The 14,573-nt window shown below is 42.2% G+C and overlaps 1 protein-coding gene across 2 annotated transcripts in view; it reads left to right on the top strand.

Moving 5' to 3' along the window:
• LOC145344092 (voltage-dependent calcium channel subunit alpha-2/delta-4-like) overlaps window positions 1-14,573 on the top strand; it is a 429,967-nt gene that overhangs the window by 145,553 nt on the left and 269,841 nt on the right. For both annotated transcript variants that reach the window (XM_080190916.1, XM_080190917.1), the window contains one exon: window positions 9,862-9,948. In XM_080190916.1, the coding sequence (XP_080047042.1) occupies window positions 9,862-9,948 (87 nt within the window). The remainder of the gene's footprint in view (window positions 1-9,861; window positions 9,949-14,573) is intronic.

The following is a 14,573-nucleotide window of genomic DNA, read 5'->3' as shown; positions in this document are numbered from 1 at the left end:
TGACAGCATTCAGGCTTGAGCTGATAAATGTCAAGCAACATTTATACCACACAAGTGTCAGGCAAGGATCTCTCCAATGAGAGAGAATCTAACCATCTCTTTTTGACATTCAATGGCATTACTGTCAGTAAACCCCCCACCATCAACATTTTGGGAATTATCATTGATCAGGAACGTATCTGGACTGGCCACATAAAAACTTTGCCTGCAAGAGAAGATCATAGGCTGGGAGTTCTGCAAATTAGGAGTGTGATGCAACACTTGTCTGCATAAGTGCAGCTTCAGTAACACTCAAGAAGCTCAACACCACCCAGAACAAAACAGCCCACTTGATCAACATCCCATCCACGACCTTAAGTATTCACTCCCTCCTTCAAAGTGAGTACCATCAACAAAATGCAATGCAGCAGCTTGCCAACCTTCCTTCAACAGCACCTTCCAAACCACAAACACTACCTCTTACAGGGACAAGGTTCATGGGGACACAGGGACAGGGACACATGGGAAAACAACCACTGACAAGGTCCCCTTCAAGATGTCTAATATCCTGTCTTAGGTCTATATTGCCATTGTTTCATCACTACCGGGTCAAAATCCTAGAATTCCCTCCTTAAGGTACAGTTGGCATACCTGCACCATTGTACTGCAGGGGTCCAAGAAGATAGGTCCCACTTCCTAAAGGGATTGGAGATTAATTAAGGACATGCAACAAATGAATCCTGAATCTGGCTAAGTTAGGGGTTCCATTCGTAGACATGCAGGGTAGAATAGGTGTAGGGTGATGCGGCGGCACGGGCTCATTGGGCCGAAGGGCCTGTTTCCCATGCTGGGTTGTTCTTTGTTCTTTGTTCTTTAAATGCTGGCCTTGCCAGTGACATTCAAATCCCATGAAAGAATGGACAAAATGTTCTGGGCATTCCCCTGATAACTCAGCAGTTTGGGGAACAACTGCAACATAGGTAAGCCTATCAATATCCTGTGGGTTACCTTTGTTCAAAAACTCAACTGGACCAGCCATATTAATAATATGGCTACAAGAGCAGGTCAGAGGCTGGGAATGCTGTGATGAGTAACTCACTTCTTGGCTCTCCAAAGTCTGTCCACCATCTGCAAGGCATAAGTCAGGAGTGTAATGGAATACTCTCCACTTGCTTGGATGAGTGCAGCTTTAACAACATTCAAGAAGCTTCACACCATCCAGGACAAAGCAGTCCACTTGATTGGCACCCCATCAATGAACATTTACTCCCTCTATGACCGACACACTGTTGCAGCAGTGTGTGCCATCTACAAGATGTACTGCAGGAAGTCACCAAGGCTCCTTAGACAGCACCTTCAAAATTCACAGCCACTACCATCTAGAAGGACAAGTACAGCCAACACATGGGAACATCACCACCTGGATGTTCCCTCCAAGTCACTCACCATCCTGACTTAGAAATATATTGCTTTCCTTCACTGTCAATGGGTCATAATCAAGGAAATCCCTCTACACCACATGGAATGCAATGGTTCAGGAAGGCAGTTCATCACCACCTTCTCAAAGGCAATTAGGGATGGGCAATAAATGCCTGCCTAAGTGGTGACACCCACGTCCCTTGAATGTATAAAAATAGTGTTCTGGTGAGTCATCATTGAGCTGAAATATTAACCCTGTTTCTTTCTCCACTCCCACTGATCCTAGCTTGCCTGCTGAGTCTTTCCAATATTTTCCATTTTTATTTCTTCCTATCAGTCCTTGACTTAGTGAAGAAAAGCAGCTGTGAAGTTGTGATTGGCTTACATATCACTTCACAGACAGTATGCAAATTCAAATCTTGTTTTCATGTAGAAAACACTTTGATGAAATTTGTTTCATTTTGATATCAAGCCATTATTTTAAAGGGGTGAAGTCTTTGTTTCGCTTCCTTGATAATGGGTGGAAGAATAAAATTCCTAGCAGACTTAAGTTCCTTACCTATCTAACTGTAAGCAAATTATCACTCACAATGACTTCTCTTCCTGCTCCATTACTTCTGGTGTTCACCAGAATTTATACTTGGTCCCCTCCTATTTCTTAGCCTCACCCACATTATTCAAAAGCACGGCATTAGCTTTCACATTCTAATGACAGCCAACTCTATCTCACCAACACCTCTCTTAACTCTTCTATGGTTGTTAAATTATCAGAATGCTTGTCTAACATCTAGCAATGGATAGGCATAAATTTTACCCAATCAAATATTTGGAAAACTGATGGTATTGGCTTTTGGTCCCTGCTCCAAACTTCATTCACCCACTATCAGTTCAATTCTATTTCAGCTTCTCTGCTACTGAAACCCTCATCCGTGCCTTTATTACCGCTTGCCTGAACTATTCCAGTGCACTCCTAGCCAGCTTTCTGCATTCTATTTTTTGTAAACTTAAGGTCATCCAAAACTCTGCCAATGTCCTTACACACAAGTGTTGTTTACCTATCACCCCTGTACTCATTGATCTACGTTGGTGCCTGTTGTATTATCTCTTTCTAAATCAATAAAAATAAAGCTGAAGGGCAGGCATAAAAGACAAAGCTTTGATGGAGACTTGTTACTTTTAACTTACTTGTGCTAACAGCAAAAGAACTAAACAACACAATGCTGCATCTCTTGCTGTGGTGGCATACATTTTATCATAAATATATATTTTAAATGATTATTTGACGTACTAACAATGCACTCTTGCAACAGTTCCCAGTTAAACAGCACTGTGACTTTAAAATTCTCGCCTTTGTTTTAAAATTCCTCCATTGTCTCCCCCATCCCTATCTCATAATCTCCTCCAAACCTAAAACGTAAGAACTAGAAGCAGAAGTAGGCCATCTGGCTCCTCGAGCCTGCTCCGCCATTCAATAAGATCATGGCTGATCTTTTCATGGACTCAGCTCCATTTACCGGCCCGCTCACCATAACCCTTAATCCCTTTCCTGTTCAAAAATGTATCTATCCTTGCCTTAAAAATATTCAGGGGTAGCCTCAACTGCTTCACCGGGCAGGGAATTTCACAGATTCACAACCCTTCCTGTGAAGAAATTCCTCCTCAACTCAGTCCTAAATCTGCTTCCCCTTATTTTGAGATTATGCTCCCTAGTTCTAGTTTCACTCGCCAGTGGAAACAACTTCTCTGCTTCTATCTTGTCTATTCCCTTCATAACCTTACACATTTCTATAAGATCTCCCTTATTCTTCTGAATTCCAATGAGTATAGTCCTAATCAACTCAGTCTCTCCTCATAAGTCAACCCTCTCAACTCCAAAATCAACCTAGTGAATCTCCTCTGCCAGTATATCCTTTCTCAAGTAAGGAGACCAAAACAGTATACAGTACTCCAGGTGTGATCTCACCAGCACCTTATACAGCTGCAACATGACCTCGCTGTTTTTAAACTCCATTCCTCTAGCACTGAAGGACAAAATTCTATTTGCCTTTTTAATTACATGCTGAACCTGCAAACCAACTCCTTGTGATTCTTGTATAAGGACACTCAGGCCCCTTTGCACAGCAATATGCTGCAATTTTTTACCATTTAAATAATCGTCTATTTTGCTGTTATTCCTACCAAACTGGATGACATCCCATTTACCAACATTGTACTCCATTTGCCAGACCCTCTCCCGCTCTCTTAGATTATCTATATCACTTTGCAGGCTTTCAGCATCCTCTGCACACTTTGCTCTAACACTCATCTTAATGTCATCTGCGAACTTTGACACAATACTATATTTCCAAATGTGGAATTGTCCCAGAGATATAAATGCCTTCTCCAGAACTAGTTAGTACCAAAACAAATATACTCATGTGGATGCTAGATTTCCAACCTTCTAACACCTCTGGACAGAGATCCAGACAGACATCTGTCTTCTGACTCTCACACAGCCACCTCCAGAGAAAAATCCACTTCCAAACTGCAGAATCTTGGAGAAAGAGACTTAGTTCCTAGCCGATTCCAGTCTCCAACTCCAAAGAGAGGAAGAGATACAGAGAAAGTGACTTCTACCTAAAGGTTCCAAACAGCAGTCTGCCCTTGATTTTTCTGCGTAAACCTAGGTCCACCCTGTCACCTGATTTTATTCTGCCAATCAACCTAATTAAGTCCTATTCTACAAAACCCAAGGGGAACACTAAAATAACAGAACAGCATTACTTCAGATTAAAATCAACATTCTAGCAATTAGGAGGAATTGCTACTGCTACTGTAACAATTCAGGCTTCTGGATACAGACCCAGTGGCCCCGATGTAAATGAAACAAATTGCTAAGACAAAAACAATACTAAAATTTTAGCACTAAAAACAGTTATACTCGCATGGATGCTAGATTGCCAGCCTTCTAATACTTCTGGACAGAGATCCATACAGATATTTGTCTTCTCACTCTTATACGGCCACCTCCAGAGAAAAATCCACTTCCAAACCGCAGAATCCCTGAGAAAGAGACTTATGCTGGATTTCTCAAAGGCACAGTATTGTCTTACTTGTAATCAAAGCTTAAAGTTATTGCACTAGGGACATGTGTTCAAACCCCAAAGTGGCTGCTAATGGAATTTAAGTTCAATTAATAAAACATGAAATTGAAATTTTCATGAAATTATCATTGACTATCATAAAAGTCTATCTGCTTCATTAATATCCTTTCAGGAAGGAAATCTGCAATCCTTACATTGTCTGACCTACATGTGACTGCAGACTCACAGCAATGCAATGTAGCTGATGTTTAATTGCTCTTTAGGGCAATTAGTGTCTTGCCAATGAATAAATAAATTCACTTGAACAAATAAATTTAAAATATGGCGTGTAGGCCAATTTGGCCATTTCATAAGTTCATGGCTGATCTTTCTCAGAGATTTTGCTGTTTGGGGTGGATCTTTCTCTGGAGGTGGCTGTATGAGAGTCAGAAGACAGCTGTCTGTCTGGATCTCTTAGAAGGCTGGAAATCTAGCATCCACATGAATATATCTGTTTTGGTACGAACTGGTTCTGGAGAAGGGATTTATGTCAATGATCTACACCAACTTCACTTCTTGTCCGACAGGCTCAAGGTTCTTACAGTTTGTATGGACGAGAACTGGGGTGCTTCAGTGGAGAAACAAACTGACCATGGCACTGTAGTGCAGGAAGTCATTCAGTTGGGTGGAGTAAATAGAGATACAGTGATAGTCAGGACTGTACGGTCTGGGAGCTAGGCATAGTTCTCTGCAGCTGAGACAATGAGTCCAGAAGACTGTCACCCTGCTGGTATCAGGGTTTGGGATGGTGCTGAAGTGGATGGGGAGAATGTCAAGTCCATTGCAAGTCCATAGCAAGTACCAATAACATAGACATGACTAGGAAAGTGATTTTGCTTCAGGAGTATAAGCCGCTAGGGCTAAAATAAAAATCTGAACCTCAAAGGCAATAATTTCTAGATTATTATCTGAGGCATGAGCAAATTAAAGATTAGTAGTAGGTCAGAAGATTTGGCAGAATTTTAAAAAAACAGTAAAGAATAATGAGGAAACATTTGTGTGAGAGCAAGCTAGCTAAAAATGTGTAAAGGATACTAAGAGTTTCTGTATGTTCTTAAAAAGGAAAGCAACTGAAGTGAGTGTTGGCCCTCTGAAGAGAATTAATAATGGGAAATAAGAAAATGGCAGAGGTGTTGAACAGTAAGTTTGTGTCTGTCTTCATTGTAGAAGACACAAATAACATCCCACAAATAATTGTAAGTCAAGAGGTGAAAGGAAGGGAGGAACTTAAAACAATTATAATCACCAGGGAAAGGGTATAGATTGAGCGGCATGGTGGCAAATTGGGTGGCACAGTGGTTGGCACTATTGCCTCTCAGTGCCAGGGACCCAGGCTCGATTCCCAGCTTGAGTCACTGTCTGTGTAGAGTCTGCACGTTCTCCCCGACTCTGCATAATTTTCCTCCGGGTGCTCTGGTTTCATCCCATGGTTTGAAAGATGTGCTGCTTAGGTGCATTGACCATGCTAAAATTCTCCCTCAGTACCAGAATGTGGTGACTAGGGGATTTTCACAGGAACTTCATTTCAGTATTAATGTAAGCCTATTTATGACAATAATAAATAAATTAAAATAAACTTGGAACACTGTCAGAATTAAAGACTAACAAGTTCACAGATCTGGTGGCTTGCATCCTCAGGTCTTAAAAGTAGTGGCTGCTGAGATATTAGATACATCAGTGGTCATTTTCCAAAATTCTCCAGATTCCAGAAATGACCCACCAGATTGGAAAATAGAAAGGAGGGAAACAGAAAGCAGGGAACAATAGGCCAGATAGCTTAACATCTGTCATTGGGAAAATGTTAGAATCTATTATTAAGGAGAATACAGCAGTACACTTAAAAAAAATTTAGTGCAATCAGGCAGAGTCAACATGGTTAAGTGTAAAGGAAGTAATGTTTGATTATTTTATTGGCATTTTTAGAACAAATAATGAGCAAGGTGGATAAAGGGGAATCTGTAGATGTGATGCACATGGTTTTCTAAAAGGCATTGATAAGGTGTCACATCGAAGCCTATTACACAAAATAAGAGCTCAGAGTGTAGAGGGTGACATGTTATCATGGAGAGAGGATTGGTTAGTTAACAAGAAGCAGACAGTAGGGGTAAATGAACAGGGTCCAGTGCTGTGGGCTCAACAATTCACAACCTAAATCAATGGCTTGGATGCATTATGTGGTTACTAAAGTTGTTGATGGTATAAAGGTAGGAAAGTAAGTTGTGAAAAGTACATAAAGAATCAACAAAGGAATTTAGATAGGTTATATGAGTGGGCAAACATTTGACAGATAGAGAATAATGTGGAAAAATGTTGAAGAAAGATTAGAAAAGCAGTATATTATGTAAATGGAAAGGAATTGCAGAACTCTGTGATACAGAGGGATATGTACCTGGTATATAGAAGCAGTATGCAATAGACAGAGCTAAGTGATCCCACAGACAATGGGTCAGATCTAAGATCTGCAGTACTGTTATATGTAGGTGTGAAAGATGGTGGGTAATTCAATAACAAACTGGAGGAGTCTCCACAGATATCCCATCCTCTGAAGAAGAGTTACACAGACTCAAAACATTAATTCTATTTTCTCTCTCCACAGATGCTGCCAGACCTGCTGAGTTTTTCCAGCATTTTCTGTTTTTGTTTAGCATCCTCAATGATTGGAAAACTCAGCATATCACTGCAAAAGTTGAGGCTGAAGCATCGCAACAATCTTCAGCCAATTAAATTCACTCTATGTAATATCAAGAAATGGTGAAGGCACTAGATACTACTATGGGCCTTGACAATATTCCAGAAAGAGTGTTTAAGATTTGTGGTCCAGAATTAGCTCTGCTCCTAGCCAAGCTATTTGAGTACAGTTACCGGGCAATGTGGAAGATTGCCCAGGTACATCACATCCACAAAAAGCAGGACAAGTCCAACCTGGCCAATTATTGTCTTATCAATCTACTCCTGATCACCGGCAGTGATGGAAGGGCTCAGTGACAATACTATTACTCAGCAATAATCTGCTCACTGAAGCTCAGTTGTAGTTCCGCAAAGGTCACTCAGCTCCTGATCTCATTACAGCCTTGGTCCAAACATAGGAAAAAGAGCTAAGAACTCATGAGATGAGATGGGAGTCACTGCCTTTGACATCAAGGCAGCATTTGACTGAAGTGGTATCAAGGAACCCTAACAAAACTGGAGTCAACAAGAGTTGGAGGAAAATTCTCCGTTGGTTGCAATCATACCTAAAAGAAAGATGATTATAAATGTTGGAGGTGAAACATTTCAGTCCCAGAACATAATAACAGGAGTTCTTCAGGGTAGTGTCCTAGGCCAAATCATCTTCACTGGCTTCATCAATAACCTTCCCTCCAACATAAGGGCAGAAGTGGGGGTATCCACTGGTGATTGCGCATTGTTCAGCACTGTCCATAACTCTTCAGATTTTGCCCAAAAGCAGCAAGATGTGGACAACATTCAGGCTTGGACTGATAAATGGGAAGTAAAATACTTGCCACACAAGAGCCAAGTAATAACCATCTCCAACAAGAAAGAATCCAACCATCTCCCCTTGACATTCGGTGGCATTAGCATCACTGAATCACCCACTATCAACATCCTGGGGTTTACCATTGACCAGATATTGAACTGGACTAGCCATATAAATACAATGCCTGCAAGCACTAGTCAGTTGTGAGTAACTTACCTCCTAATTCCCCAAAGCCTGTCCACCATCTACAAGGTACAAGGAGTGTGATGTAATATTCTCCACTTGTTTGGGTAAGTACAGCTCTAACAACAATGAAGAAACTCAACACCATTCAGGACAAAAGCAGCCCAGTTGATTAGAACACCATGGATCACTTGATGTACAGCACCGGCAGTATGCACCAACTCACTAGCGTTCCTTTGACTGCACCTTCCAAATCCGGGACCTGTACCTCCTTAAAGGACAAGGGCAGGAGATGTATGGGAACGCCACCTGCTGCAAGTTCCCTTCCAAGTCCTACACCATTCTGATTTGGAACTATATCGCTATTCCTTCACTGTTCTGGGTCAAAATCCTGGAACTCCCCGTGTAACAGTACTGGGGGTGTTGCCACCACATGGACTGCAGTGGTTCAAGAAGACAGCATATTGTTACATTCTCCAGGGCAATTAGGACAGACAATAGATGCTGACCTACCAATGACACCAGCATCCCATAAATGAATTTTAAGAAGTGTCTGGATGGAAGGCCATCCATAAACTTTCCCACCCTAGGCTCGATTAGGGTTGAGGTGGTGAGGTCCATATCCCTCTTCTTCCTGCCTGATTAAATATACCCCCTTCCACCCACATTCTAAATCATCACCAGTCAGGGCATGAAATTCTGGCCAATGTTTCTCACCTAAGTTCAAGTGGGAGAATTGTTCCTTGAGCACCCTGTGCAGAAATGTTCTCTTGCTGAGAGTCCTTCTGTCTTTCCTCTTCAGTCTTCCAGCACCTTGTCATATTCTGTGTGACCTCTATTTATTCACCGAGTAATATAGCATTCCAAGGGGAATTGTGATTAGTGCATCCACTTGTGGGAACAATTGGTTTGTGCACAAGCCTTGAAGTTGCCAAAACAACCCTTCAGCGCCTGTTACCCTATGTCCTCTAAGTTTTTGCAACATGAAACAACTACAATAAATACCAAACACAGAATCATAACAATGGACAGAAGAAATCAACCCTCAACTAACCTGTAAGTAGTTGATAATCCATTTAAATTAAAGTACTGGAGTTGTCCATTCTACTGCTTAACGCATGTTCAATTGTGTGAGGGAAAGAAAAGGTATTGGCTGTATCACTGAGCTCTGAAATGGCCATACAGATTCACACCAATGTTGTACACCGTGAAATGCCTGCTCTTCTGGCAGATGTTCACTTCAAGCACACTAATGGCATTGCCAATATTGTATTCAGTGCAATTGACCCTGTAAATCTGCCAATGCTACAGCCTGTTTGGTATTGTAAGGGCAATTGTGACATCCCAAAATAGGTGCTAATGAGGATAATCTTTCACTGATAGGCTCAAGCCCTTGTCAGTCGTGTTCTGTAATCTACCAGGAGAGTTGCTAAAGTGACTTGGACAATTTTCACTTGTTCCCTTTGGAGAATGTTTGACCTGACTCAGTGCTTTTCTCCTCCCTTCCAAACCCAGACAAGTGGTGGGTTTGAGTATTTACTATGAAATGGATTGCGTGTGGGAAACCATGTCTACTGTGCAAAAGTGTATTTGAGTTCCAATATATTGTGCATGGTACTGCTATAAAACCTTCTGTTCTTGGTCTTTGGATCTATTTTGATTCATTCTTATTTATTGCAGTATAAAGATGGAAAAAAAATAAAGCCAAAGCCAAATTATAACAGTGTGGATGTCTCGGAGGTAGAATGGGAAGACACAGAAGAGATTGTGAGTTTTTTTTGTTTTTTTTAATGTTTCTTTATTCTATCCCACTTCTATAACACTGGCTGTCTTTGCCTCAGCTTATCTGCTGATGAAACTCTCATCCATGTTTTTATTACCTTAAAAGTTTATTACTGCAATTTTCTCCCTGCTGGCCTCCCATATTACATCTCCAAATAAGCTCATCTAAAATTCTGCTGCTTGTATTCGAACCCATGCCAAACCCTACTCACCCAGCAACTCTTAGTCCAGAAATGTCTCAAATATAAGTCATCATACTTGTGCCTCGATGATTTCTCCCAATCTCTGTAATCTCTTCCAGCCCTACAGCCTTACAAGAAATCTGCACCTTTCCAACTTGTGACTCCTTTGCAGTTCCCATTGTCTTCTCTGTGGCAACCTTGCTTTCAGCCACCTAGTCCCTAAATTTTGGATTTTCCTCCTTAAACCTTTCTATCTCTCCTCTCTTAAGATCCTCCTTAAGATCCTCCTTAAAACTTATTTCTTAAAACAAACAGCCAGTCATCTGTCTAATAGCTCTTCCTTTGACTCTGTGTTAATTTTTGTCCAATTATATTCCTATGAGATGTTTAAAGCTGCTTTATAAATGCAAGTTATTGCACTTATTTTAAAAGTTCTATTGGTTAAGTGTTATGGGGCAAAAATATATCAAGAACATCAACAGATTGCAAATGATTGTATTTAAACCTTGCCACCACCATAGGCATAATGTCTCAATGGACTCCTACAACTGTTTCGTTTTTGGGACACTGTGCTTATGCACTAAATGTCTTAACCCTTAAATTTCACTTCGCGCTCCAGCCTCTTTTCATTTTTATTCTTTATGATAACATTTACAAATATCAGGCACTTTAAGGCAAGATACTCACATTCCGTGCTACAATTGTTCGTACTGCTGACTTGCAGCACCAGGGACTTAATCTGATTCCCTGCTTGGGTCACTTTCTGTGCAGAATCAGCACATTCTCCCCACGTCTGTGCTGGTTTCCTCTGGGTGGTCTGGTTTCCTCCCACAGTCCAAAGATATGGAGGTTAGGTGCATTGGCCATGCTAAAATTCTCCTCAGTGTATCCGAACAGGCGCTAGAGTGTGGCGACTGGGGAATTTTTCACAGTAACTTCACTGCAGTGCTAATGTAAGCCTACTTGTGACACTGATAAATAAACTTTGCAAGCATTATCTTGCCTGCTCAAAATTGATATGGTTATATCATCATTAGCATGAGAATAATTCCAAAGTACCTGGAACATCTGTTTTGAAAGGCAGTGTGACTTGACACTCCTTGCTAAGCTGTTTAGGCAATGTGTATTCAAAATGACTGAGTAGGCAATATTTAACTTTTGAAGCAATGGTGGCTGGAGAGTCACTGAGAGAACCCAGTTACCTCCCCCAGGAAAACCCATCAGTATGAAGTGCCTGGCCACTGCCAGGTCTTCTGTGGTATCAAATACCCTAAGGATAGAAATCCATCCCAGTTAAAGCTGCTGACCAGTCAGGGGCCAGCTGCTCTTTTGTTCACCAGTGTCACCAGGAAGGTGGTGGCTGTTGCTGCAACAACAGAACAACAGCAGAACTCCAGGAGTGAGGAGCGAGCCAGGCTGAAAGCAACCCATTGTGGGAAGCAATTTGTGGGATGGGGATTGTGGGGGCTGAAAGGATCAGCAACAAAGACAGGAGGTAACTCTCAGAAGACCTACCCTCTTTTCGATACAGGATTCCTCGAGTAGTTGATTAGCCAGTGAGTGATTGATTGACTGATGTTTTAGTTTCATTTTCTACTCTGTACAGACAAAATTTCCTAAAATAATTCTGCTGTTGTTAGTTTAAATCTATGTGTGCTAATCAGATATTTTCATTTTGTTTAAAATTCATAACCCTTAATGTAGTTAGGACATTACAATCAGTGCAAAGGCACTGGGGCGTAGTTCCAGATTAGGCTCAGGCTCAGCTATCGGAGAACACCTTAATGACGCATACCTGCAGCAGTTGAAGGCAGTGACAGCCGAGATAAAAACATTCAAAGGCTTGCTGGAGACCAGCTAGCTACTCAGTCTGAGTCAGTTGATGAGTGATTGAGGGTGGCCATCAACCCAATGCTGGAGATGCAACACCAGGTGTGGGACACCCCAAGGGCCTCCATTCAAAACACTCCAAGGAAGTCCCTACTCTTGTGACCGCATACACTCCAGCTGATCAGGGTTATCTGCCCTTGAGCAGGAAATCCTTTTCGGGCTAGGGCCCTCCAGGCTTCTGGCCACAAGAGGTCATCAGGATGTGGCAGTTAATAGGCTGCCTCTCCACCTCTGCTGCAGATGTTGGGGCTGCACCCAGGCATAGTGATAGGGTTACAAAAGTGAATAAATATTGAAATAACTTTTGGGTCATGGGTGTGCAAACAATTTGTTATTACATTTCAAGTTCACGTGAATGACCTGGTCAACTGAAGGGATTGTGATTAGATACATTTGAGTCCTCTTATTTCAAGGTTTATCGATCCTTCTACTCAGTGATAGTCTCCCTCTATGATGGTCACATTTATGCGATTTCCACTTGCAGGTCAGACTCCAGTTTTCTCTTATGGTACCAACAAGTGCGAAGGTGCCCCCGGAGAGAACCCCTTCGGGTAGGAGCATGATACTACCACACTGCCTCAGAACCCTTCTGCACAGATTCACTAGTACTTTTGATTTATAACTGCACCATAACTTTGAAAGCGCAAGGTGATGGCTCTCCATTATTTGAGACCAGCTTCGATGCTCCCTCTCTCATTGTCCACCAATCCAGAAATCTATTTGGAAACTGACAATGTGAAGGTCGAGCTCACTCCTGCTTTTCTCCAGCCTTCTCTAGTAATACTGATTATTGATGTGTTCAACATTCCTCCCCCTGAGCCCATCACTTGTGACATTCCCATGCCCCACTTGACCTTTACCTTCCCTTTGAGAGGCTATACACAAGGCCTACAAGAGCCCCCCCTTTTTATTATGTGTTCCTGATATATCGGCAGCAGATGCCTCCCATAACCATTATCATTCCATCTGCAGCCCAGTACTGAGACAGACAAATCCATGGGCCGTGATTGTGAAAACATCCTGCAAATTAAGCTGTGCATTATCTCATATCAGCAAATTGCCCTTGCCCTCTCTGGAGTGGGAATAAAGCATGACCACCATGATTAACACTACAGAATTGGTTTGTGCCTCCCATGACTGTCTCAATTCTCTTACTCTTGACTGTGAGATCCACAGAGCCCCAGGATTGTCCCCACTGTCTGATTCCAACCTGTTAGTCCCAGACCTAGGACTTTGACTTCCAATGAGCTTACTAATACTTTCATCACTGAAGACCACACTTTCTCACTCCACAACCCTCCCCTGTCCATGAGTCTCTGTCGGACCCATCCCTCTCATGCCACTCTAAAATACCTTATTCTAGAGTCTTTGTGTATCCCCTTCCATTCATACATGTGGGATTTATTCACTCCAGTGTTTGTCAGTTTTTAAGTCTCCCTTGTTGGGCTCCAGCTTCCAATTCCTTGGTCTCCTCCCAGCTTGCCATTGTTACTTTATCTGAATGCACGAAGCATTCGGGACAAAGTGAATGAGCTGGTGGCACAGATCAGCACAAATGGATATGATCCGGTGGCCATTACGTAAACGTGGTTGCAGGGTGACAGGGACTGGGAGCTGAATGTCCAGGGGTATCAAGTGTTTAGGAAGGATAGATGGGAGGAAAAAGGGGGAGGGGTAGCTCTGCTGATTAGGGATAGTATCAGGGCGGTAGCAAGGGAAGATATAGGCTCCAAAGAGCAGAGCGTGGAATTGTTGTGGGTGGAGATAAGGAACAGCAAAGGGAGGAAGACACTGGTGGGTGTGGTCTATAGGCCCCCAAATAGTAACTTGGAGGTGGGGCAGGCTATAAACACGTAAATAAATGATGCATGCAGAAATGGAACGGCGATAATTATGGGGGATTTCAATCTACATATTGATTGGTTGACCCACGTTGGATGCGGTGGGCTTGAGGAAGAGTTCTTGGAATGCTGCCGGGATAGTTTCCTTGAACAGTGTGTGATGGAACCGACGAGGGAGTGTTATGTAACGAGGCAGGTAGAATTAGGGACCTTGTTGTGAGGGATCCTCTTGGGAAGAGCGATCATTGTATGGTTGAGTTTTTGATGCAGATGGAGGATGAGAAAGTAGGGTCCTGGACCTGTGTCCTCTGTTTGAACAGAGGGGAGAACAATAGGATGAGAGAGGAATTGGCAAATGTAGATTGGGGGCGCAGATTGGTTGATAGGACTGCTGAGGAACAGTGGAGGATCTCTAAGGGGATCTTTTTCGGTAGAAAATTGGGAGAGGTTTGAACAGTGAGTAGAAGATTGGGAGAGGTTTAAAAATCAACCAAGATTGATGAAGAAGATGATAAAGAAAGGAAGGATAGACTATGAAGCTAAACTAGCACTAAATATAAAAAAGGATAATAAGAGTTTTTATAAATATGTAAAGAGGAGGAGGCTGGCTAGGGTGAATGTTGGACCCTTAGAGGATGAGAGGGGGGATTTAGTGGTGGGGGATGAGGAAATGGCTGAGGCCTTAAATAAGTTTTTT

This window comes from Carcharhinus amblyrhynchos, chromosome 6, assembly GCF_965287045.1.
Source record: "Carcharhinus amblyrhynchos chromosome 6, sCarAmb.v2.hapA, whole genome shotgun sequence".
NCBI lineage: Eukaryota > Metazoa > Chordata > Chondrichthyes > Carcharhiniformes > Carcharhinidae > Carcharhinus > Carcharhinus amblyrhynchos.
The sequence above is the reverse complement of the archived record's forward strand: the minus strand, read 5'-3'. Positions and strand labels throughout refer to the sequence as shown.